The 25,931-nt window shown below is 43.9% G+C and overlaps 1 protein-coding gene across 5 annotated transcripts in view; it reads right to left on the minus strand.

Moving 5' to 3' along the window:
- ARHGEF12 (Rho guanine nucleotide exchange factor 12) overlaps window positions 1-25,931 on the minus strand; it is a 103,168-nt gene that overhangs the window by 24,920 nt on the left and 52,317 nt on the right. For all 5 annotated transcript variants that reach the window (XM_048827675.2, XM_048827674.2, XM_048827673.2 and 2 more), the window contains 25 exons: window positions 24,061-24,159; window positions 23,495-23,544; window positions 22,593-22,650; window positions 21,651-21,829; window positions 21,014-21,091; window positions 20,248-20,367; window positions 19,000-19,134; window positions 16,717-16,788; window positions 14,723-14,815; window positions 13,967-14,077; window positions 13,566-13,664; window positions 12,082-12,124; window positions 11,538-11,643; window positions 10,745-10,882; window positions 10,182-10,214; window positions 9,104-9,218; window positions 8,290-8,395; window positions 7,739-7,951; window positions 7,191-7,323; window positions 6,837-6,872; window positions 5,809-5,963; window positions 4,909-5,055; window positions 4,037-4,122; window positions 2,251-2,376; window positions 1,341-1,455 (listed from right to left, as the gene is read on the minus strand). In XM_048827675.2, the coding sequence (XP_048683632.2) occupies window positions 1,341-1,455; window positions 2,251-2,376; window positions 4,037-4,122; window positions 4,909-5,055; window positions 5,809-5,963; window positions 6,837-6,872; window positions 7,191-7,323; window positions 7,739-7,951; window positions 8,290-8,395; window positions 9,104-9,218; window positions 10,182-10,214; window positions 10,745-10,882; window positions 11,538-11,643; window positions 12,082-12,124; window positions 13,566-13,664; window positions 13,967-14,077; window positions 14,723-14,815; window positions 16,717-16,788; window positions 19,000-19,134; window positions 20,248-20,367; window positions 21,014-21,091; window positions 21,651-21,829; window positions 22,593-22,650; window positions 23,495-23,544; window positions 24,061-24,159 (2,646 nt within the window). The remainder of the gene's footprint in view (window positions 1-1,340; window positions 1,456-2,250; window positions 2,377-4,036; window positions 4,123-4,908; window positions 5,056-5,808; window positions 5,964-6,836; window positions 6,873-7,190; window positions 7,324-7,738; window positions 7,952-8,289; window positions 8,396-9,103; window positions 9,219-10,181; window positions 10,215-10,744; window positions 10,883-11,537; window positions 11,644-12,081; window positions 12,125-13,565; window positions 13,665-13,966; window positions 14,078-14,722; window positions 14,816-16,716; window positions 16,789-18,999; window positions 19,135-20,247; window positions 20,368-21,013; window positions 21,092-21,650; window positions 21,830-22,592; window positions 22,651-23,494; window positions 23,545-24,060; window positions 24,160-25,931) is intronic.

Raw genomic sequence — 25,931 nt, forward strand, 5'->3', positions numbered from 1 at the left:
ATAGAAGATTAGGACTGGAAGAGACCTCAGGAGGTCATCTAGTCCAACCCCCTGCTGAAAGCAGGACCAACACCAACCAAATCATCCCAGCCAGGGCTTTGTTAAGCTGGGCCTTAAAAACCTCTAAGGATGGAGATTCCACTGCCTCCTTAGGTAACCCATTCCAGTGCTTCACCACCCTCCTATTGAAAAAGCTTTTTCCTAATATCCAACCTAGAATTCCCCCACCGCAACTTGAGACCATTGCTTCTTGTTCTAGTCTTTCAACCAGCTGTGCACCCATCTTGCAGTCATTTCATCTAGACCAAACTTCCCTAGTTTGCTTATGAAAAATATCATGTGGGACTGTGTCAAAAGCTTTACTAAAAATCAAAATACATCATATCTACAGTTTTGCCTCTATCCACGAGGCCAGTAACTCCTTTAGAACCAAGCATATCACTAGTGTCAGGTCTCCCACTCCCTGGGATGTGGGAGACCTGGGTTCTATCTGATGTGATCTGAACTTGGGTCTCTCACATCCTAGTAGAGTCCCCTAGCCACTGGGCTATGGGATATTCTGTATGAGTCTTTCTTAATTCCTCCCACTGAAGGTGTTCTACACATTGTATAAAAGCAAACAACAGTCATTGGAGCAGAGATTCGAACTTGAGTCTCCCACATCCTGACTAGAGTGCTACGGTCATCACGCTAGAGAGAGTCAACCTCCCAAAACCGGAATGAAATTTTTCTAATCAAGCAGAAAGAAGAAGGTTTTGTTTTGACATGACCATTTTGGTCACATTTTTTGGTTTGGTCGAAACTATTCAGCGAACTCTTCGTGAGCTGACAAATAGTTTTGGGTCAATCAAAACTACATTTGAAAAAATTTCACCCAACTCTCATTACACAGCGTGCATTTTAGCAACGTACAGGTGAGCAAGGTTCTGCAGTGTGTATCTAACGTTACTTTGAAGATTTAAAGGGTGGTAAGAGGATCAATATTAGATTAAAAGTCCATCAGCATCCAGTGTGAAGAGAGAACCTCTGTAACATTCACACTATTTCCAGAACCTAGATATTAACATGAGAAATATATTAAAAATGCTTAAGACAGAATGTTTAAGCTTGTGGGCATCAAATCTGTTTTGAAACTTATTTCCTAAGTGCATGTGCTTTTCTCATTGTGAGTGGATGTTAGAAAAGGCGTGAGAAAGGGTGGAGGACACATGGTGAGAACAGTCACTGACCCATGGCAGTGAATGATCCATTATGCATATATTTTTAAGAGTCAGATTTGTTTGGCAAAACTGCCAAGAAGCAGGCACAAAGATAATGGCTCCCTCGTGGAAATGCTGTACCTGAGTACTTAGCGATATTATCCAGCAGAAGGGGGTACTTAGTCAGCCTCTGCATCTCAGTGGGAATGATATCTTTCAACTGCAACCGGCGACACAGTGGATTGCTCTCAGCATCCTAAAATTGAACAGGGTAATAATGGCATTTGTCATTTTTATTAAGACTATAATTACCTGAACATGTACCATCTATTCATCATATAAATGTCTATTACTTCACATTTCCAGTAATTAAATACAAGACAAGGAATGCCTAGATTTATCACTCAGACTACATAGCCCGGTTTCATTTGCAATTACATATAGGAAAGGCTCATCACAAAAGCAGTGGCTTCCTTCCCTCATTACTTCACACAGGCTGGTACCCTCCATAATCAATCAATCAATCTCAGTCACTGCCACACAGGGAAGACATCAGCTTAGTCTTTCACACTGCGTGGACACTACATTTTTCAAAATTACACCAGTCTTTGTATTACCAGAATTCCCATCCAGCAGTAATGCAGATAATGCTCTCATCTTCAGATGGCACACATGCTGAGGTCCTTCCCAGTGGGATAGGTATACCACATGTCTCTTGAGTTCAGGGCGCACACCCACTTTGCCCTGCTGTGCTACACAGAACACCTGTTCTCAATCAGGCATGTGCACAGTGTAACAGGGATGGGTATCTAAGTCCTGTAACTGAACATGTTTCTCTCTACCAGCTCATTATCTTTAATCCACAGCATTAAAGGTTCACCTGTCCAGAAGTGATTAACAGAGACAATCTGGTGTTGGAAATAATGCCAATCCAACAGCAATCTTAGATATGATCCTGCTAATTGTATTAACCTTACTTACAGCCCCTGGTTATCCTTCACTGATCATCATCCAAATTTGGGACCAGTTCCAATTTTTGAGTGAAACTCACCTGCACAAAGGTTTGGAAGCGAGAGTCTTTCTTCTGCCGTGATTTGATCACCTCTAGAGCAAAAGGCTGGTTACTACAAAAGGTGGCAGTTGCGTGTTTCAGGTTCTCCTCTCCTGCTCCACTGAACTGTGTCAAGAAACCAAGGAAGCCAAATTTAGACAGAGACAAACTGGACACATGCCAACATAAGCTCTGGCACACATTGGAATTGCTCTCAGAAGGCAAAGAGGCTGCCCAGACCCACAAAATAGCCACGTTTACACCTCCTCATCTCTAATTGATACAGACTGCCTTTCAGATTTCTTCACCCCAACCTGCCGAGGAACCCTTGGCAGCTGAGAAGATCTCCCGTTAGGCCTGCTTTTACACAACCCACTTTTCACAATCAGTGGCTTTCTATCCATACCAAAGGCAGAATGTACTGCAAGGCATGAGGTCACTGCTGACTCAGAAGAGGAGACAATGCCATTGCTTCATCCATCAAGCCATTGAGTCACAATCAGCCTTGGTGTAAGCAGGCACAACTACACTGATTTAAATAATGAGGGATGAATTGGGCCTATTTTACTTTGCCATTGGCCTGTACATGCAAGTCCAGGGTTGCCTGTGAAACCATGTAGTTGGGCCATCCACTGCAAGCTCCCAGGATTCACATGTGATCTGATTGCCCGCCCTAAACTTCTGCACCGAGATGGCAGGTGGAGTTGAAAAAAAAAAAAAAACGAGCCGGGCTGATGACTGCAAGAGACTGTGCTGAAAACCCCTTTATCTGCTCTCCTTGGCACCCACCCTTGAGCCAGCCTAGGGGTAATGTCTTCACTAGCAACGTTAAACTGCTGTCGCGGCAGCGCTTTAACATGGCTGTGAAGACACGGCATCAGCACGGGGAGAGCATCAGCATGGTGAACAATGCCCAGCCTGCTGACGTCCCAAGCCTTCCATCCGCATACTTTGAAAGGTGACCTGCAAAGGAAAAAGGAACGTGTGCGCAATTTTTTGCTTCTTTACAATATACAGAGGAGAGCCAACAGGTTTGGGGCTTCCCTTCAGCTGAAATATCAGGTCTGTGTTACTTTCTTTTGGCTAGGGCAATGGAGAACTGGTTGGATAAGACATCACAAGAGACTGAAAACCGAACAACTGAAAAGTGAAGGAGTTTTAGCCAAACTCTGAAACTCTGAATTAAATAGGTTTCACCAGACAGCAACAGAAAGATTGACCCTTGGGATACAAGCATTTTTGGAAGGACTCAGATACTCCCACTCGGGTCTGAGGAAACTCCCACTCCAATTCTCTAGTAGTTTTATGAATCCTCCAGCAAACACACAGGGAATACAATACTTTATAGTCTCAATATTTCCAAGGTAAAAATATAAGTAGTCCAACCACCCAGCAAAGCCCATTCATCTTCTCTCTCTCTCTCACCCCCCCCCCCGCCCCACTTTCTGTCCTTCACACATCATAAAGAAGTAAAAAAGGCAGACAAGTTTTGCCCTCTAAGCAGGTCACCTTTAAAGAAATGACTCACGTATTTATCTTTAACTGAATAAAGCATGCCGCTAGATAAAGCGATCAGCAAACTCCATGTTGAGCTCCCTCCACCTTCTCACAGTCCTGTGTCCCCACCTCCATATTAGCTCCACAGAAATGATCAATTTCAGATATTGCGTTCTTAGTGGGTGTGAGTTACACTGGTATCCCTGGGGCTTTATTTACTATTTTATTGGACTCTTACTTTCAGGAATATTTACATTTCTGAACAGGAAGAAAAAGAAATTCAGTTTACCCAGGTTAGCAAGTCTTCCCCAATCTGATCAATAACAGAGGTCTCATTCCGTTTACGGACAGCTTTCATCTGATCATTCAAACCAGCTAGAGGAAGGGGGAAAAAAGCAAGAGAAGGGATAATTAATACGGTCTCAATTGGTCATTTATTTCAAAATGGGATCAAACCAAAAAGGAGACTGGATTTACAATAATAATCACACGGCAAATTAAAGTGAAACAACAGAGAAGTGCCAGATGGTAGGCTAATATTGATAAACAGGAATCATTAATAAGAACGAACAATAAATAACCACTCCGAGAACTTTTCCAACATTACTTTGTCTACTTCACAAGGAGGAGAGGCTTAATGTTATTCTAAATTTTAAAATGCAGGGAAACAGACACAGTAAGGTTACAGCGAGTGGCTTGCACAAAGTCACACAGTGATACAACTGGAATCCTAACAGTCCCTTACTCTAACCACTAGGAAACCCTGCTTTTCAGAAGCATCAGCATCCAAATGCATATTGCTCCCTTTAGTAGCCCTCTGCCTATGAACCTCCTGGCCAGCACCTGTCTGGTTAGTTTTTTCGCATGAGTATTCATCTCAGTATTGCTCTGTTTATGAAAGAGGGGGTGTATATCACCTTAAGACCCCTTGGGCATGTGCATGAGAACAAGAGTGTATCTGGCACCTTGGCAACAGATATGCTTGTGAACCAAGTGTGAAATGATTGCGTGCATGCAATTCAAGTGCCGTGTGTGGATGCCCACTATATGTGGATAAACTTATGCATACTTGCATCAGCAAGCATGTATATCTCAGGTGTGTGCATCCATCACTGCTGTCGGGAGGCTAGCAGAGCTGAAAGGCACCTCATCTGCCCTTACTGTGGAGCAGAAGGATATCCTCTAGGTTTGAAAAGATTTTGCGCAGGTCGGAGGGGGTCAGGATGCCTTCACGGAATACACGCTGGTAGAAGACCTGATGCAGAACCTTCAGAGTGCGGACGTGAGCTCGCTCAGTGTAGAACAGCTCTGAAAAGGAGGAAGAGAAATACAGGATGATTACTGATTTCATGCAGTAACCCTGCATGGATTCCAACGCGGTCTATAGCGGAAGCCAGAATCTGCCAGCAATTGAGTTATTTAATAAATTAAGCAGTTGAGAGAGCACACATTTACTCTGGGGTCAGGAACCTGAACCTGCGAAAAATCTCTCCCCCATCTGTGCCCTCCTTGCCAGCCCAGATTCTGGTGTACTAAGGAATCAGAAACCATGCTCAGCTACCCTAGATACAGGAACGTGCAAGGAAGCAAACTTGTTACTGAATTAACCCATCTACTTGGGGTAAATTGTAACACCTATCACCTCACTCAGTCACACACACAGCTCCATAGAGCTGTATGATTTGAGATCAAGGTGAAGTCTCCATGAGTGTGCTGGGATAGGAGCCATTCCCTTAGATTGTGCTTTTTTTCCAGAAAGCAGTATATAGTCCTCCCCGCCTCTTTACTCCCTCCCAGGATGCTGTAAGCTGGTCCTTGTTTTGCCATCTAAAACTGCTTGCTCCTGCTTTGGGACTGAGCCAGTCTAGGATCTCTGCATGTTACCTACTGATATATAAACGCCATACCAGCAGTTTGCACATTCTTGAAGTTTGCAGGCCAGAAACTACAGCTTGTTCCTAACTGTGAGCCACTCAGATAAAGAAAGTGCTCATTTTAAGTGTTGGGAAACTGTAGGTTCCAGGATTTGGTGGGTCAGCAAAGAGAAACACGTGAACTCACCATTAATCACTTCTTGGCGTTTGATTTCATAGGGTTTCAGCCCCAGCAGCACCTCTTGGCTCACCAGCTGCTGCCAGTTGGGAGGATCAGTCTCAGTGTCAAAATCAAACAGCTCATCCTCACTCTGAATATCCCCAAAGCCCACACTGTCCATCCTGAAGAGAGAGAACACGCCAGTCAGATGCCTTCTGATTCAAGCACCGACACAGGGAAGAAAATGACAAAGTGTAGGCAGAAGGAGGGAGAAAAAACAAAACAAAACCACAGTTGAAAATTTTATGAAGAAATACTCAGGGAAGCTGCCACAAGCCTTCTGGTTACAGATGCATTTTGGTACTTAGCCCTTTTACAGAGACCTTTATCGAAGGCTTAGCGTTCACTCTTACAACACTATCTGCACTGAGTATTATAATCCCCCATTTTACAACATGGCTAAACAGACATACAAAGAGGTGAAGTCATTTGCCCAAGGTCACATAGTAAGATGGAGAAAAGCGATGATTTTTTTTTCCCCCCACCCCTTTCCACTATCTGCAGATACTGCCACAAAGATTTAGGGCTTGTCTACACTGCCAAGTTTCTGCACAGTAAAGCAGCTTTTTGCCCTGGAACGGAACCCAGTATTCTTGACTCCCAATCCAACCATTATAAGTAGTGGTAATAATAATTAGTGCTTTTTATCCAGACATCACGCAGCGTGGGTATTAATATCCCCATCACCCGCACTATTATCTAGGTCATTGAAACTATTTTGACCAGGGACGGATTAAAATATCACTAAGCTCTACTTTATAAGAGTGTGGCCTGGTGGACAGCACACTCGACTGGCTCTCAGGAGACCTGGGTTCAATTCCCAGCTCTGCCACTAGCCTGGGTGCACCTGGTCAAGTCACTTCATTTCTCCATGCTTCAGGCTCCATCATTTGTGAAATGGGGATAATTAGGCTGACCTCCTTTGTGAAGTGCTATATCAGGTATTAACTATAAAGTAATGTTCTTATGTCCAACTAGTTCACAGCCATACTCACTTTCGGAAAGGTTTTGGTGTCCCCAAGTCAGCTAATCTGAAAAACAAAAATTAGCTTGAGTAATGGGATTTCATTCCCGTCAGCAGAACTCCAGAGTGAAATCTTAAGGACTGGTTTGTCGTTCTACCCAAAAACTTGACATTCTAGCCCTGATACTGAAGAGAGTCTTCTAGTACAATTATAGTGGGAGGAAACTAAAATATCTCAGGGCAGTGTCTCCATTCTCTCCCCTTCCCCCCGAATCATGTTCAAAATAGGCCACGCTGCCAATGTTGTTCTGCAGACCCAATGTAACTGCTTTCATTCTCTTTGCTACACTCTTCCCAGCTCCAAATCACTTGTGCCCATAAATACCTATCAAGTTCTCCTTCCTCCTCTTGCAGCTGGTCCAGCGGAGGGGATGGGAAATCAAAGACGGTGTTAGGGGTGCGGGGTGCGCCATCCACAGAGTCACTAAGAGGTGGAGCATCTCCAGACTGCTTGGGGCCTGAAAAGAGAACCGTCAAGAGTTTCCAGGAGAGATCAAAACACAAAACTAGCTTTCGGGGGGGGAGGGGGGGAGGTGGGGGTGGAAACCAACAATTCCTGATCTTAGAAAGAAAGAAGCCTTAACAGAGAAGCATTTAACATTGCATTCATCTGTTGTTGCAGGGCTGGGTACATGAGCACTGAAGTTGGGGCTATTTCTTCCTCAGGATGATTAAACAATACAGTATTTTGGAAGCCAATGACAAGCCACATTCAAGAACCCAGTGACATAACTCAGCACAAATCACTGAACAGGAAGAGTCAGAGTGTCTGAGGGCCTCAACGTTAGTAACATGCTCTTAAAACGGGATGGCAATTTGCACATCCTATCCACAATACAGCATTGAACACTCCCCTCTCCAGCATCTTCTCACCTGTCTCGCTGTCCTTGCTTCCCTCCGGGGAGGTAAAGGGCCCCATAGCTAAAGGAGACATGGGATTGGCAGGAGGGCATGTCATGTCTGTGCCATCGCTAGAGGACCCACTCTGGCGCATCTTGACAGAGTCTGGTGGCTCTGGACTAACTGAAGAGACTGTGGATAAGTGCTTTGGATGGCGCTGCTTCTGCATTTCCATGGCCCTGCCAACTGAACAGAGACAGACAAGACAGATTGCCGGAGGCCTTCCTGCCTCCAGAAATCCTCAGCGAGATTTCAATGAATAATTTCATTAGCTTGTTTTGTTTTTTAAAATCACATCTCAAACCAAATGAGTCTCCAGTTAATGAATGCTAGTCAAGCTCCGATACAAGGATGTTGTTCAGAGGGTTTCTTTAGCTGACATCTGAAGTACTCTGTGTATTGTGGAGGTTGCCTAAACAGATTTTAAGTCTCACTGGGACACAGGGTGACGATGGGTACAGAGACCATCTGATTTTCAGACAGACCATTAGGAAGCAGAATGCACATTCCACAGTCCAACATACTTGCACTGCTGTCATGGCGACTGGGTCTCCTTGGGGGTCCCAGGATACTGGGGAAGCCTCTCCTCTTCACTTTTTCCTCCCCTTCTTTCTCTTTCTTTATACTTTGCTGCGGTTAATACACAACCAAAGAAAAACCAGATGAGTAATTCATTTCTCCTGGAATCAGTTATAGATTTATCTGCTACAATCTCAGAATCCTACAAGTTCAAGATAGTAGAGACCTATTCACACTAGTTGGTCTATCCCTATCCCTCTCTGTCAGCACAGGACAGTTCACAACAGTATTTAGATTTCAAAGGAGAGAGGAGCAGGTTCTAAGAGTCATTTCCTTACCCAGAGCTTTTACAGGACTCAAAATACAAGAAGAGGGTGACCAGGAGTCAGGCAGCCAAGTGAGAGAGGAACAAAGCTAACATGTCAAAACATAGACTCTTAAATCCAACTTTAGACACCCGACACCCTACAGTGGGAGCTGGGGCTGCGCCACACTTCAGTCATTAGAAGCTGCAGGCACCCAGCACCGCTGACAGGTTTCAGAGTAGCAGCCGTGTTAGTCTGTATTTGCAAAAAGAAAAGGAGGACTTGTGGCACCTTACAGACTAACGAATTGATCTGAGCATAAGCTTTCGTGAACTACAGCTCACTTCGTCGGATGCATTCAGTGGAGTCCACTGAATGCATCCGACGAAGTGGGCTGTCGCTCCCGAAAGCTTATGCTCAGATCAATTTGTTAGTCTGTAAGGTGCCACAAGTCTTACTGGAGGCACTCACGTTTGAAAAGGTTGGCCACAGACTCTGCATGTGCTGCTATTACCTTTATCTTTGGCAGGAAACCAATACGTCCACGCTTCTGCTCCAAGCTCCGGGGCTCCTTGACTTTCACGCCCAGATATTTCATGTAGGTGAGAATCACATACTGCATGGTTGAACTGCAAGACAAAACGAAAGAGAAAGAGGGAAACTGGTAAAAACTGAGTTTGGAAACCTCTTAATTAAGAAGTTTGTGTACAGAGGTTAACTCCTGATTTTCAAATTAAAATCCTTCTCTGGCATTGGGGCACCAATTCCTTTTGATATGACTCAGTCACAAGAGACCAGAACACATCTTGCCCATCATAGAACCTGTCCCCTTGCAAGTGCAAAATATAGTCCCTGATACCTGCTGACTGATACATTCTCTGCAGCCGTGGTTCTCAACCAAGGGTACCTGTGCCCCCGGGTGTACCTAGACATCTTCAGGGGGTACATCAACTCATCTAAATGCTTACCTAGTTTTACCACAAACATAAAAAGCTCTAGCGAAGTCAGTACAAACTAAAATTTCATACAGACAATGACTTGTTTATACTGCTCTATATACAATACACCAAAATGTAAGTACAATATTTATATTCCAATTGATTTATTTTACAAATATATGGTAAAAAGGAGAATGTAAGTCATTTTTCAGTAACAATGTGCTGTGACACTTTTGTATTTTTAGGTCTGATTTTGAAAGCAAGTAGTTTTTAAAATGAGTGAAACCGGGAGGTAATGCAAAACAAATCAGACTCCTACTAGGTGTACGGTAGTCTGGAAAGATAGAGAACCACTGCTCTGCAACATCTAGGCAATTATTCGGAAAATGTTTTCAGAAGTTCTAGAACAGTGAACATACTATTAATGCCACAATGCAGCTAAGCGTCAGCCACAGTAAAACTTGCCCTGATACAGTAGGGCTCCATCCAGACAGATCTCTGACAGAGAACACTTCTAGAATATGAAGTTTGCTGCTACAGCCAGCAGAGGGCTATCTTGTCCTGCTCAGCAAAAGTCAGACACGGAGTCAAGAGTTAGCACTTAGGTGAGGTGATCTTACTTCACATGCCAACTCCACAAAAATGGTACATTACCTCTTGTCCTCTTCCAGAGGCTGAGAAGTCATCCTGAAAGCGAGAGAGACAGGTTAAAGAACACAAACCAATCCCAACCAAACACTCTCACAGTCAAAATAATCCAGCACGACAGTACCTATTTGTATAGTGCCTCCTCCTTGAATCTTGACAAATCCCAGCTAAACTCCATAGGGAGAAGCCAGCAGCTTCCCCCCCCCCCCCCCCCTTTAAAATCAATTCTGAGGCTGCAAGTTTCTTTGAGCCAACTGAAAAAATTCTGGATCTGACACTCAAGATGCCAAGAACGGAAGCCCTGGAGCTGCTGTTTAATAAGTATTCCAGAAATAAGCAATTCCACCACAGACTATCTGGGGATATTTGCTCTGGATTCATTTTCCAGTGGCCTCCATTATACTGATGGGTAATCCAACAGCTGCCAGAAGCAAACTAGGGAGGAGGGGAAAGGTGTTGACCCTGAGCTGTTTTCAGTTCTTAACTCCTTTGCTCTGCTCTCGTCAAGCCTTGAGTAGATAGAAGGCAGTCTGTATGTTACCCCCACATTCACACACACTGCTACTTACAACACCTCCTCGATTTTGGTAATTATCTGCTCTGCACACGCTCTCTCTCTCTCCAGCGTGATCCGGTCACGGACACGTTCTGCATCCAGCTTGGTCAGTTCATTTTCGGCCAGCGTCAATCCCATGCTACGCTTCTGTCTAAATAAGGAGAGAAAATAAGCGCATGAAATAACATACCTGGGTGATGTGAATAAGTGGCCTCCCAGCATTCAGAATGCTTGATGGTTCCTGTCCCACCTCTCCTACCAAAATGTTTTGTGGCCTTGGAAAGTCACTTCACCTCTGTGCATCATTGGCCCAAGCAGTAAAGCAGCCAATACCATTTCACAGAGCAAGGCAGCTTCACAAACTGCAAATACAGCTTCATGAAACTGCAGCCTCTTCTGAGGTCAAGGGAGGCAGCCAGATTGCTGTACAATAAGCTGTGCCCCATATAGGGAGAGGCAGAGACGGCAATAATGGCCAAGGAAGAGAGGAAGTCGGCTCTGAGCATTGTGCACTCAGTGTCTGTAACAATAAAGTGGGCATTTGAAGAGGCCAGGGCTGTCCTTCCAAGCAATCATAGATTACCACGGAATTGCTCTGACCACACACAGCAGAGGAACAAGTAAGCTCCAAAATTCTAGAGTATTCCCACAGTGACTTGCTAACATGGAGGATTCATCTAGGCCAACGATGAACTACTAAATCCTGGAAGTTTGAACTTCCCGCTATATTAACAGAATATTAACTTGGGGCAGGGATGAAATCTAGTGCTCAGTATGAGCTGCAGGAAAAAAAAGAATCTACATACCTGAAATCTTCCAGATGCCTCTGGACATCTGGATAGACTTTATCTTGCATAGTTTGAATATAATGGCGGTGCAATTCCTCTGGAATAAGTTCTGGCCTTCTTTTTTCTGCAGGTGAAGGGAGGAAGAAGAGGCAGGGTTTCACTTTAGAACACTATTAGAATAGTTACTCTGTACTAGGAGAAAGCCATTCACAAACTCTTCAGTCTTTGTAGCCGTGACCTTTTACCTCCTGCTGTCTACTATGTGAAAGTGCATTAAAGCGCCCACAGTGTTAGCTATACCTAATATCACACTAAAGAAATACAAGATGTAGGTGCCCATGCCTCCCATCTAGCGTCCTATACAAGAGCGTATAGAATGTTCTTCCCAATCCAACACCAACACGACCACCAACCTGTCTCTCCAAGTTTGACACACACTGTACAAATAGCAAACACACACCCGAAGAGACACCCACCGAGAGAGTTCTTTAAGAGATCCGTTAGGACGGTCTCAAACAGTAGGATCTATGCCAACGGACACTCCTTATAAAAAGGACCTTACCTAGATCTATACAAATTTCATCTGGAACAGGAACCTTCAGATTCTGAAAAAGAAAAGTAAATGTAAGAGTGAGACCATACATGACAGGCTCTTCTCTCCCCATAGGCTGATCACCTCTGAGCACTTGCAGGAGTCACAAAGGCAATTCCCTCCACTCAGAACATATAGATTCTAAGGCCATTGTGAACACCGCGTCTGAACTCCTGTATAACACAGGCCATTGAATTTCCCCAAAATAAATTCCCACAGCAGATATTTAGATAGCACTGCACCATGGAAGTGGTTTCACCTTCCTCCAAGGCATGTGTACAGACCCCTGCTTCAGGCAGGGTATGAGATGAGCCTGTCCATGGGTCTTAACCATTATGGCCGAACAGAGGTTCCTCATCTTTGTAAAGAAATACACAAAATTCCCACATTAGCAACGGTCACTTCAATTTAAGCAGCAGAATCCAACTGTACTGCAATGGACGACTGCCCGGATTATCGTGGATGTCAAATTCATTCCATTTCCTATCAAAGAACACGCTGCTCGTGAATCAGGGGGTTTCCAGAGTCCTGAGGTTGTGGCCAGCTTTATTCTCTTACATTCAGTGCTGCGATTTTAACAAGGAACTAAAGTAGTTATAGGAGACAGATGGAAGAACACCTCTGCCTGTGTACAGCCTTGGGTTTCTTTTCTGTTTTTTTTTTGTTTGGCGGGGCGGGACGGGGGGGAGGGAGAGGGGGAGAAGAGATGGTTAGAAAACCAGGAGTAACTTTTTTTTAAAAATTATGTTTGAAAACTTACTTCAGTTTTCAGATTTCTGAGCATTGGTGGCAACGCTATGACAGCGCAGTCAATTCAGCCATTTAGTCATTTCCGTTTACTCAACTATAAATAATGATCATACATTTTACACATGGCAGAAGTAAATCTCAACCCTGACAGACCACAAATGATAACCAATAGGGAAGCCATATATAATGTATAATGGCTGCGAGCAATAGATGAAACACTATGTAAACCTTCAGAAGTTTGAGGTGACTGGAGAGAAGGCTGTATCAGCTTTAATCCACAGCAACACACAGCACATTTCCGTAGTGTTTTTCATTGTGAAGCTCCAATTACACACACACACACACCACCAATGAAATGCAGCACCTCTAGGTTGGAAATCACCAAATAATTGGAGTGCAGAATACTTTACAATATCTGCATAGAGTGGGGACCAAGGGGAGTTTTGGCCTACTCTTATGAAATGGCTCATGGGATCTTTCATGAAGAGACTGACAGTATTCTGGTATTTAAGACCCCCACAGGCAACAGCTTTTACCCCAGAAAACTAAAGGCTAGGTCTACCCCGCCTGGATACGAACAAAGGTTCCACAGTGCTTAGAGCATTTTTAAGATCTCTCCAGCACATCAGGATGAGAAAGGTAAAAATCAGTTTCTTGCGTGCAATTGCAGGGGAGAAAAAGGGCACACCTGTCTTGGAACCTACCGCAGCTCGGTCCAGGAAGAACTGGTTAAACTCAAGGAAGACACGACGAGTCTCTTTGGAGTTGGTCTGTTTGTACAAGTCCGTGTAAAGATAGCAGAGCTGGAGAAAAGAGAGAGAGAGTGAGAACTCTCCAGATTCTACCTGTGAATTTCCTCTCAAATGTTCAGAGGAGATAAGCCTCTCAAAACTCCAGTTACTGGCGAAGAACTTGCAACATGGCTGTGCTGAAAAGATGAATCAATACTTTTAAAGGCCATTTTATTTATTTGACATTTACTCAAAAGCCTGATGCACATTTGAGAGCTGCATTTTTCTCACTGCCAAAGCAGTGGTGACTCCAGACAACTCAGGCCAACCCCGTATATCTGGCCCAGCAGAACCATTCCAGAGTGACATCTTACCAGCGTTGCCGGGTCAAACTGGGACACCACATGATGCAGGAACACAGCCAAGTGAGCCGGGCGAGATTTCAGCAGCTCTATGTTCTGGAAACAGCTGCATTGCCCATTGATCTGTAAAGGCACAGACAGTCCACTTCAACTACACACAAAGGCCCGTGAGAAACCTGGAAGGCTTCATCCCAGTTGAATGGTTTCTCCTTTCTTTGGTAAGCAACAGAGCAGAACCAGCCTAATTCCACGATTCATGGACTGCCATTCTAGCCCTTCAGGAAGGGCTCAGCATCAGCCCACTTCCTGGTCTTTTCCATACAGTTTAGTACTTTAAAACACTTTCACACAAGACATATAATGGAATAGAATCAAGAGCAAATTACTATTAAAACCCTTCAGTACAAAGGTATTAGAAAAGATTTCTGCTGTAGCAACACTGCAGTTTACAAAAAGCCAATTAAAGCTAGGCAATACAATGAAGCAGATTAATTTCTGGTGAGGTTGAAGTTATGGGGGAAAAAGACGGGGTAACAAAATCACAGACTATTTTAGCACAGACTCTGAAGGTGCCATTTCCCATTCGTTAGGGCCAACAGTGACAATGAATCCTTGCTTTTCTCTCTCTCTTTTTTAAGTTTACTAGACTAGCGCTGTCTGCTAACAATATGGCAGGACGTGGCCACAACTGAGGCATAAGGAAAGTGTTTAGATGTAGCTGTGCCCCATCCCAAAGAAATGGCTGTGTGACAGAAGAGCGAAACCCACCTGCTCCTGTTCAGCGTCAAAGTCGTCATCCTCTGCTCCGATGATCTGAGGTGCCAGGCGGGAGGAGGGACTCCCAATACTGGATTGAGAATCCTGGGGTGTTGAGAGTGGGGGAAAAAAAAAAATGCAATGAGCAATTAATGTCTCAGGGAAGGTTTCTCTTTGGCAACCGTCTATAAGGAGATGACGACAACATTTTCATTTTCAAGCAGTCACTCTTTTGGAACTCAATCTGGTCTTTAGCAGCTCCTTGTCCCATATTTCTCCCTCAGTGGGGATGTATTAGAGCTGGCTAATGGACAGACACCTTAGGTGTGACAGATAGTACAGTATCCTGCAATATCCTGGACAAACCTTACTGACTTAAGTTTAAATATTTTGGGAGTTCATTGTATTAAAAATGAAAAGGTTTATGTATAACAGAGTGGTTGTATGTAATTCCATGGTGGAGGGGGGACCATAGCCTTTCAGGATTTAAGAACAGTAGGGGTGGTTAACCAAATTCACTCAGGTTGTAACACATCCAGAGAGCTGTCATCACTTGGAGAGAAGGTCACCTATACTAGTTCAAACTGGACTCTCCAGGGACCAACAGAAAAAAGGATTTTTGTAAAAATAGTCTGAGTTTAAACTGACCCAGGCCTTCTTTCTGATGCAGCTAATGAACAGGACCTCTGGTCCAAGGAGGGCACCAATCTTAAGGGAAGGATTGGAAGGACTTTGGCCCATGAATGAAGGGGCTTGTTCTGAGCTGAAGCTGTGATGAACTTGTGACCACAGAAAAACCCCAGTGTGGAGTTTGAAGGACATTTCACTGGTCAGAGCCCTTGGAATCAGGGGGAGATCACTGGGAAGCTGATTAGCATGCGGGTAGGTTCTTTTATTGTTTAGACTTTTTCTGTAATGCGTTTACCTTAAGAATAAAGGTACCACTGAGCACTTTATAAGCAAGCACATTAACTGTGGCAATTACACAATTTACTGTCTGTGAGGAGAAAAGTAAAGCAGTCCAGCTTAGGCAGCCTGACTTTGCTGGGAGCTTAAAGTGTAAGCAGGGAGCTGTTCAGTCTGGTAATACCCCAGTCAGGAGGGAGAGAGTTGCAGGTCTCCCCCCATGCCCAAGAGAGCTGTCAGCCGAAGAGCCTGGAGCCTACAGCTGGACCACAAGGGGGAAATGCAGGTTCCTGAATTGTGACATGAGGATCTTCCCCCTCTTAAGATAAGAATGCTCACAAAAGCCACAATTAGCAGGTTTCAAACCCATAGTCTATGTAGCCTGTTTTTGTACTCTCTGAATGTCACCCATCAAAGCGAGACTGCCTCCAACGAGGCACGCTGCGAGGTGGTATACGCCTAGCAACTTCTTTCTGCAAATGGAGGCTTTCGACTCGCAACAGTTCCCAAACTATAGTGGTTCACGTATCGCTCTCTTAAGAAGCCTGTTGAGAGCTGAAGGAGCATCAAGCCGACATACCACCAGCGGCCCACGCACCGCAATTGGGGACCCAAGTGAGAACTAACGGGAGAGCGAGGCATGCCCCCTCAGAATTCTTCCTCGGGAAAATTATTCATTCGCGTCACCAACGACTACTGCTGACCAACGTTTCTCTTTTCCCCATTCACAAGGACATCCCCGATGGTCCCAGTCACACAGTGATTGAGTGTCCCAAGGCAAGAAAGCCTTCCTCCATTTAGGGTGGGGCTGAAGGAGTACAGACATAGGTGACAGCTCCTGCCATTTGAGAGACAGCTGTTTTACAGCAGATTATACACTTCTGATCCTTTAATGGACCCACTTTTAAACTCCATAAACATTTATTTGGCCAATTAAAGTTTCCTGCACAATTCTTAATTGCATTTTATTTTCTAAGGCAAAAATTCAATTTATGTTCAATTTAGACAACAGGGGGCAAAAAAAAAAAAAAAAAAAAAAGATTTTAATGGACTCAATACAGAAGCAGCAGCTACAGTCACACTTTGTGTTTTGGACTCACAGTATCTTGAATCTCACTCTTCTCTGGACTCTCCTCCAGGTAAATCCGTTCCTTCAGACCACTGCGGGGACTCTGGGAAGTAAGGAAGGGCAATTTCTGGTGAGCGTCAGCAGACCCAGAAAAATAAGAACTGTAGAGTATGTTCTTGAGTAACAGACAAATTTCACATGGCTCAAATTCAGTGGACTGCTAAATAACTTTTCTTGCCTATTTCTGGCAGCTAAACCCTAAACAGACACCAACATACACACGATCTAAAACCAGTAACTTACTATGTTTCTAGGACACATGAAAGGAACTGAGTAAATTAAGCTAATATTGACAGAATTTCTTTCATTACAAAGGCTACTACCTCAAATGGTAATTTTGCCCTGCCCAGTCCCCTTAAAATGCAGGTCTCACTGATGTTATATTGCAGTAGTTTTCAGCCTTTTTTCATTGGCAGACCTCAAACATTTCAAATGGAGGTGCAGACCCCTTTGGAAATCTTAGTCTGCATATCCTCAGGGGTCTGTGCATCACAGGTTGAAAACCACTATTATATTGCATAAAAACAAGAGGGAGTGAATGGACAATCTTGATCTTTTTTCTGGCCCCCGTTCCTTTAATTTCCAATTGCAGGTAGAAGCCCGCCCGGCTAGACTCCTACGTCATTGCTAATAATCAAGAAAAAAAGGAGAGGGGCCAGGTGAGATTTTTCAAGCATCAAGCAACAATACGATTCCCACTCTTCCCTGACACCCGCAAAATGAAAGGAAATCCATGCCACAGTTCCCTTAATGACAAAGGCCTTCCACCTAATAGGTGAAGATTTTGAAGCCTGTGAAAACAGAAGGCTATAATGGAAAGTCATTTGCTACCTTAACTATAAGGGGTGTGGCTTCCGGTGGCGGTCATAAAAAAAAAACAGAAAAAAACAAACCAAAAAAACAGGCCCCCTTCAAAGCTTTTCATTTCTTGGGCTCAGCTCCCTTGTAAGGGTGGTAGAACCCCATGGCTCACCATTCCCCTCTATAAATCAATTTTCAACTCTGCAAAGATTGTCTGTTTCAGGATCTTTTGTCCAGAGTTTTTATCAAGTCTTCTTTCAACTTTACACTTCAGTAAACTTTACACTCCAGCAGGAGAGTGAGTTTGTGTGTGTATGGGGGTGGGGGGGATGTGAGAAAACCTGGATTTGTGCAGGAAATAGCCCGAATTGATTATGTAAAGAGTTGTCACTTTGGATGGGCTAGCACCAACAGGAGAGTGAATTTGTGTGTGGGGGTGGAGGGTGAGAAAACCTGGATTTGTGCTGGAAATGGCCCACCTGATGATCACTTTAGATAAGCTATTACCAGCAGGACAGTGGGGTGGGAGGAGGTATTGTTTCATATTCTCTGTGTATATATAAAGTCTGCTACAGTTTCCACGGTATGCATCTGATGAAGTGAGCTGTAGCTCACGAAAGCTCATGCTCAAATAAATTGGTTAGTCTCTAAGGTGCCACAAGTACTCCTTTTCTTTTTACACTTCAGTGAGATTTTGTTAATATAAGCCTAAAACTGGAAACACAGATTACCTGATTTTGCATGGCAGTTCTCTCTCATGGAAATCAAATTTACAAAACTATCAAAACCCCACACAACCCACTAGGACATAGAAATCATCATACCCCCCAATATGAAGATCAGGAAACTGACCCATAAGTTTTATACCAGCCCCAGTCCCAACTCCCCGGTACTATCCAGGCAACACATTAATTAAGGGTTAAGTGCTAAAACAGTATAGCAATGGGGTCTTATTAGTACCTAGATAGTTAGCAGACTGATTAATAAAAGAAAAGGCTCTAACTACTGGTTAATGACTGATGTGTATTGGGTAGGAGTGATGCTTTTCCTCACACTCATGGCAACTTGCCCTGTGAGGCTGTCTGAGTCATTCTAACCACAAATGGAACATTAACGTGTTCTTCCAGATACTGTAGTTTGTCTCTCATTTCTGTAAGACACTGGCATTCATCTTTCTCAGCCTGGTAACAGGGAATGTGCCAGGAAAACCCAACCCTGAAAAACATGGTATTTTCCTTTCCCAGTGTCTCAGGGAAGACTGGCACTGCAAGCTTCCTCACAGCAGCGTCTTTGGTACATCCCTCAAAGCACTGTTCTAGTACTGTGTGTGTGCGAGAGAGAGAGAGAACATATGCATAACACATAGAGGACAAAGCTGTCAACCTAAAACCTATGTTGGGAAAAACAAACCCAAAGGGACAAAGGTGGAGCTTCTGAGCTACCCTATACTCACATCAGCAATGTCACTGTTTGGCCGGGAGCCATCACCACTGCTGTAGTCTATTTTGCTCAGCCCATCCCCACTCTCTGCTTCTACTTCACTGATCTGCAGTGACTCCGTCACAGATCTGGAGGACAAAACTCCATCCTAAGAAAGAGAAAATATATTAAGAGACTGCCCAAAGCAGGGCAATGAGGTGAAAACCAGATGTTTAAGAAGTAGAAGAACACTTATGATGACAAAGCCCTGGCTGGGATGATTTAGTTGGGGTTGGTCTTGCTTTGAGCAGGGGGTTGGACTAGATGACCTCCTGAGGTCTCTTCCAACCCTAATCTTCTATGATTTTATGCCTCTATGATTAGGTCAAATTAGTTCAAAATTTTACGTCATCTGCTTGATCCATAAAACTCCAATTTAAAGTGGCGGGGGATGCTTTTCTAAGAAACATCAAGAGCAGAGAGTGTTCATGTACAGCCTTACAACATGCAAGGGGGAAAAATTGGCTTCTACCTGTCAACTGGCAATGGGGAAAAAGCCCTTCAGTAAAGACACTATTTTAGAGCTTCAAGTAATTTATTCTTAACTGTAAGGATATAAGAACATAACATAACAGCCATACTGGGTTAGACCAAAAGTCCACCGAGCCCAGTATCCTGTCTTTCAACTGTGGCCAACGCCAGGTGCCCCAGAGGGAACGAACAGAGCAGATAATGATCAAGTGATCCATCCCCTGTCGCCCACTCCCAGCTTCTAGCAAACAGAGGCTAGTGACACCATCCCTGTCCATTCAGGTTAATAGCCATTGATGGACCTATTCTCCATGAACTTATCTTGTTCTTTTTTGAACCCTGTTATAGTCTATAGGATAAATTTTACAGATTTCATTTCACTTTTACTTAAGATACAGAAACAAATTAGAGATCAAATCACTAACATACAAGTATATCTTATTGCTTTAAACACAGCCTCCTTCAATCTCCTAGGACTCAGGGGCTGTGCACTGTAACTTCTGATTAAATACAGTAATATTCACCATATACAGAATCTGTAAGTTATCAACTTTGTGAGCCTAATTGCAAATTTAAAAAAGCAGTCACTTATGCCTGCATCTTGACAGCTACGGAAAGTAGGCGGTGGCAAGTCTGCTTGTGGAAATTGGCAAGAACATGGGAGGGAACACCCTGCTCCCACACACATACAGCTGTCCCTATAGCATGTCCAGCTGGAGTTGACCGATAGGATTCTCAACACTCCCATTACCTGAGTAGAGCCTGTGGCTTTGGACAGCTGCTCTTGCAGCTGAGGGATGTGCTTCTTAGTTTCCTGTATCTCCTTAAGCAGTCGTGGGGTGGGTGTTCGGCTGTAATCTTCTTGCAAGGACTGAAAAGTTTAATGAGCATTTGGTGAGCTATCCCTGAAACACTGAGGCCTAGAGCTGCAGTCACTGACTCCTCTTCATACCAGCGACATGTCTATGAAATACTAATGACAAATGCCATTAAATGGAATTATTTGTACACCCATTGCTGTTGCAACTGGGTGCTGCAGCACCTCTATTAATACAGAGCTCCTCCCTCTTCTCCCTGACCTAACTAAGAAAAAACTCCCAGTCATAGCCATATTCAGACAGACATATTCACATAGTTGCTCAACTAAAGAGATACCTCTGGCTATGGTAGAAGGTGTCAGCAAATTCGGAGCTTAATCCTGAGAAGTGCTGCGCACCCACAACTCCTGTTTTCTCCAACAGGACTCTCAGATGCTCGCATCTCTCAGGATTAGACCAGAGGGGATGGGAGGCACATAGATGCCTCCCAAAGAGAAGACTTCCTCCACTCGTAAGCATTTAACTGTCAAGCATGAGCACCTTGACAGGTCTCCGCTGTTGCGCTGGGATAGAGGCACTCTCTTAGGCAGTCACGTTACAGACCACATGGAAATTGATCAAGACCTTACTAATGAAAGATTCAATAGCTGGTCTCTATTTTCTTCAACTCTTCCCTCTGCAGGCCCAGCCCTCTCATACCTGCAGCCGCTCCTGCTCTTTCTGCAGCATCTTTCTCAGAATCTCCACTTTCTGGTTGTGAACAATATTGTTCTCCTCCTGGGAAAAATGGAGAGAGGTTAATGAACTTGGAAAGGAAAATATGGTGATGCTCACTCACCCCCCATCTTAAATATAGGGTCTCTACAAACCCTTCCAAATGGGTTCATAAAAGTTTCCTCAGGTCACTATCCTACAGTGACTGTGTACACCCGCCTCTCTATCTGAACATAGCTGCCACAACTCTTTCTTAAAAATTATTCACCCAAACCAGTTACTCATTTTCTCATCCCTAAATGCTTGTGTTTCTTGCAACTGGATGCTAATAAATGTTATGGAATGGCAGCCATGGCTAAAGCCAGCCATAGTGCAAACATCCATCATGCAATTTTCTTAGCAAATCTCTAAGTGGTCGGCAGTGCCTCCCTGCTATTCCAGCCCTGCTCTCTCCACATAGACATGATGCTTAGCTGAATGGTAGTTTGGCCATTGGCAAGCGCCCACTATGAACACAAATTCCATCTGATCAAGAATGGAAAACAGGTCTCCCGAGACTGAACATTAGCATATTTTCCCATTTCACAACCAACCCTGCTCCCAAGGGCCCTTTGAATCTTACCTCCATCAGCACTGGGCTAGTAATCCTCTCTGTGTTTCCAGATGTGCCAGGCGAATGGGGAGATGTCATGATGGGAGACATATGCCCAAATACTGCTGGATCCACTTCAGAATCAGCTAATGGAATCTGGGACGACCCTGGTGGGCGCCCCTGCACAGTGAGAGCTACATAGGAACCCGCTGTGCAGAGAAAGAACAATTCGTATTTCACATACATTTACACTAGACTATTCATGGCCCTTTCTGTCCCCGAGACAAGTAGCAGACTACACTTCATCTGTTAATCTGTCAAATGGTGTTTACTCACACCAAAGAGCCTGAAAAAGCTGTTCGCTCCACTCCAGAGATTGCTTTTAAAACTTCAGGTAGCCAAAATCTATCAACATCAGTTAAGCAGTGACAAAATACTTTTAGTCTGCTAGACAAATCTGTGTTTAGGATACATGTCTGTAGTCACCAAAAGAATTAAGATAGGCTACCTTGGGAAGAACTAATAACATCTGTTTCCTGCATGAAGGAACCAACCCAAACTCCACTATCCCTTTATGACAATCTACAGGAGATACAGCTTGAATGACAACTATTAGTCACATACAAAGGCACTGACACTTGAAAGGCAAAACAAGGGGAGATGCAGGAGATGGGTTGTGGTGGGGGGTAATTTCAGCCATTGGACAATGGTAGAAAAGAGAGCAAAATTCTATCTGCTGACGTATGATTAAACCTTTCCCCGCCCTTCAAAGAGATTTTGAACTCCACTTTACTATTTCTACTTTGAACGTACCCAGCACTATCAGACAGGTGGAATAATGGTCAACAGCACAGCTAGACTCCACTATTAACTACCCGACGGCTAAATTGGTAGTCTGACCTCTTAAACAGTCATCCCTTTAATGGTTTCAAGGAGTACATTGAAAATAAGCAATAGCCTGCATTAACTTACACTTTATCAGCTTCACCACATCCCCATGGTTTGAGTTTGTTACAAGAGTCCCATTCACCTGGGGGGGGGGGGGGGGAGAAGAGAAGAGGAAGAGCATTAAACTTTTTGGTCTCTGACCTTGGAGAAACTGCTCTGTCGTGTCTCAACACAAACTCGGAGAGAAGCAACTAGACCCATGTTTGCTCTCACTTTCTTCATGCCCTTTAATGTACTAACAGGCTACTCCCACCTTTGGATGTCACGCTACAGAGAAAATCTGATAAACCCTCCTTCTCCCTGTAAACATGTTAAAAATGCAGTGTTGGTTTGAAAGGAGAAATACGATGCTTCCCCTATGCTGATGAATCTCTTGCACAGGGAAGCAGAGGCCCAGTGCACTAGAGCAAATCTTGGTGAAGAAAATAGCAGGGAAGCAGAGTAAAAAAAAATAAATAAATAATCATCTAGCCTTGGCTCATTTAACTCACTAGTTAATTCACTGGGGTTGAAATTCCAGCTGGACCAGAGTCAGTGGGAGTTTTGCCATTGACTTCAATGGAGGTAGGATTTTTGCACTGGTTCCCTGGAGGATTTCACAGCCAAATACCTAGGTTTCTTATTTGTTTGTGACCAAAAGGAAGCCTGGATTTAGAATACAGGGGGGAAAATCAAAAAGTGTGTTCCAATTTACAGCTAAGTATCATTGGCTCTCCCTCTCCCACTCGCCACATTTACTGGCCTTTCACGGTTATTACACGGTTACTGGCTAGTATTGAAATAGGAAAATAGATTTCTCAGATCTAGAATATGGTAGTAACTGCTATTAACTTTTGACAAATGCAGATATTTTAATGGGGACTCCTGAACTGCACATTTCTCTAATGCACATGATCCATTTAACTGATTACACTAAGCACCCTTACCTTGATGATTCGATCACCTGTCTGCACTCCAGCCCGCATAGCTGCTCCATCTAGAGAAGGAGAGAATTAGTCATTTACAATTATATCCAGTAATTTTCCATTTCAGTGACGAGAGAAACATCATCCTCTTTCTAACCCTGTACAAAAACCATTCCTGTCATACATGCCCTCACCCCCCGTTCACTCCCCCAGAACCCAGGTATCCACAGATTACTATCTCATGAGTCTCCAGATTCCAGGAGTTATGGTTTCACCTGATTGCAGGTGACACATCATTATCACAATCCCACAACATTATAAACACAGACCTCATTTATTTCCTGGCCTGCACAGGATATGAAACTGCTTCTGATTAGTTCAGACACTGGAGAGGGGAGCCCCATGCAGTGCAGCAATGCAATGCTACTCTTGTCCTCATGCATCTGATCATCCATCTGTGATGACTACAGCTCCCTGCCCTGGAGGATTACTTTTAGAATCTTCTCCCTACCCCTCTCATGCTCCTCTGCCCTAGACAGAAGCCCTGTGCACTACTGTCTGCTAGCATATTTAGCAAGTTAGCTTACCTTCTTTGACTGACTGCACAAAGACTGGATTGTCTCCACTAACTGTCAGCCCAAATCCATTTTCATCCCGCTGGATAATAACACAACGCTGAACGAGACCTGCACAAGTAAGGTGGGGAAAGGGGAGAAAAGAGAGAGGGGAAAAATACAAAAAAAGACACAAGCTAGGCATCAGTCCACAAACTTATCTTGCTAGAACACCGCAAAACACTCTGAGTGAAATCTGTGCTAGAAGAAACAAATAGGGCATCAGTCCAGAAACAAACAGATACGTATGTCAAGACAGGTCAAGCTCACTGAATTGGTTACACGACAGAGATCTATAGCAGAGATGCAGACAGTTCTGGCACATCAGACGAGACTGGAGGTAAAAGCAACCTTTAAGAAAAGCAACTATGAACACGAATCATTGTGCACAATCGCCCTCTCCCCACCCCAATAATTCCCTGTACACCACCTGTATCTGCCATAATTCTCTAGGCACCTGACAAACATAAAGAGTACCAAATAATATATTTACATATGACCAAATTAACACAGACACCCCCACAGATAGCTCAAACTAAAGTCAGCAGACTGTGTTGTAAACTTTTACAAATCAAAACAAGTCTTCATAGAAACATACGGCAGGCAGGAACCTTCAAGGTCATCTAATCCCTCCCTCCATGCTAAGGCAGGAGCAAGTAAACCTAGAGCAGTGGTTTTCAACCTGGGGTCTGCAGACCCCTGTGTGTCCACAGACTAGGTCTAAAATTTCCAAAGGGGGCTGCACTTCCATTCAACATTTTTGGGGGGTCTGCAAAGGAAAACAGGTTGAAAACCACTGACAAGTGTTTGTCCAACAAGTTCTAAAAAACCTGAAAATGATGGAGATTCCACAACTTCCCCTGGTAGCCTATTCCAGAATTTAACTATCCTTCTAATTATAATGTTTTTTCTAATGTCTAACCTAAACCTCCCTTGATGCAGACTAAGGCCATCACCTCTTGTCCTACCTTCTTCACTGGATGTAGAGAACAATTGGTCACCATCCTCTTTGTATCAGCCCTTAACATTTTTGAAGACTTATCAGGTTCCCCCCTTCAGCCTTCCTTCCTCAAGACTCAACGGGCTCAGTTTTGTTTTGTTTCTAACTTTTCCTCACAGGTCTGGTTTTCGAAACCTTTTATCGTTTTTGTTGCTCTCCTCTGGACTCTCTCTCCCATTTGTCCACATCTTTTCTAAAGCATGGCGCCTAGCATTGGACACAGTACTCCAGCTGAGGCCTCACCAGTGCCGAACAGAGCGTGAGGATTACCTCCCATGTCTTACGTACAAGAGGTCCCTTAATACACTCCAGAATATTGGCCCTTTTTGCTAATTGTTGACTCATTCAATTTGTGATCCACCATAACCCCCAGATCCTTTTCAGCAGTACTATCCCTCACACAGCCAGGTCGTCCCATTCTGTAGTTGTGCATTTGATTTTTCTCTCCGAAGGGAAGTCCTTTGCACTTGTCTTTATTAAGTTACATCTTGCAGATTTCAGATCAATTCTCCAATTTGTCAAGGTCTTTTTGAATTTTAATCTTGTTCTCCAAAGTGCTTGTAACCCCCATTTGCAAACCCCACTCCACTGTCTGAATAATTCTTGAAAATACTGAATAGTACCAGACCCGACTCCTGCAGGACCCCACTAGATACACTCTACCAGTTTGACAGCAAAAGTATGGTCTTTCAAGCAGTTGTGCATCCACTTTATAGTAATTTCATCTAGACCACATCTCCCTACTTTGCTTATGAGAAGGTGGGACTGTGTGAAAAGCCTTACTAAAAATCAAGATATATCATGTCTACTGCTTCCCACCCCCATCCACTAGGCCAGCAACCCT

This window comes from Caretta caretta, chromosome 22 (assembly GCF_965140235.1).
Source record: "Caretta caretta isolate rCarCar2 chromosome 22, rCarCar1.hap1, whole genome shotgun sequence".
Taxonomy (NCBI): domain Eukaryota; kingdom Metazoa; phylum Chordata; order Testudines; family Cheloniidae; genus Caretta; species Caretta caretta.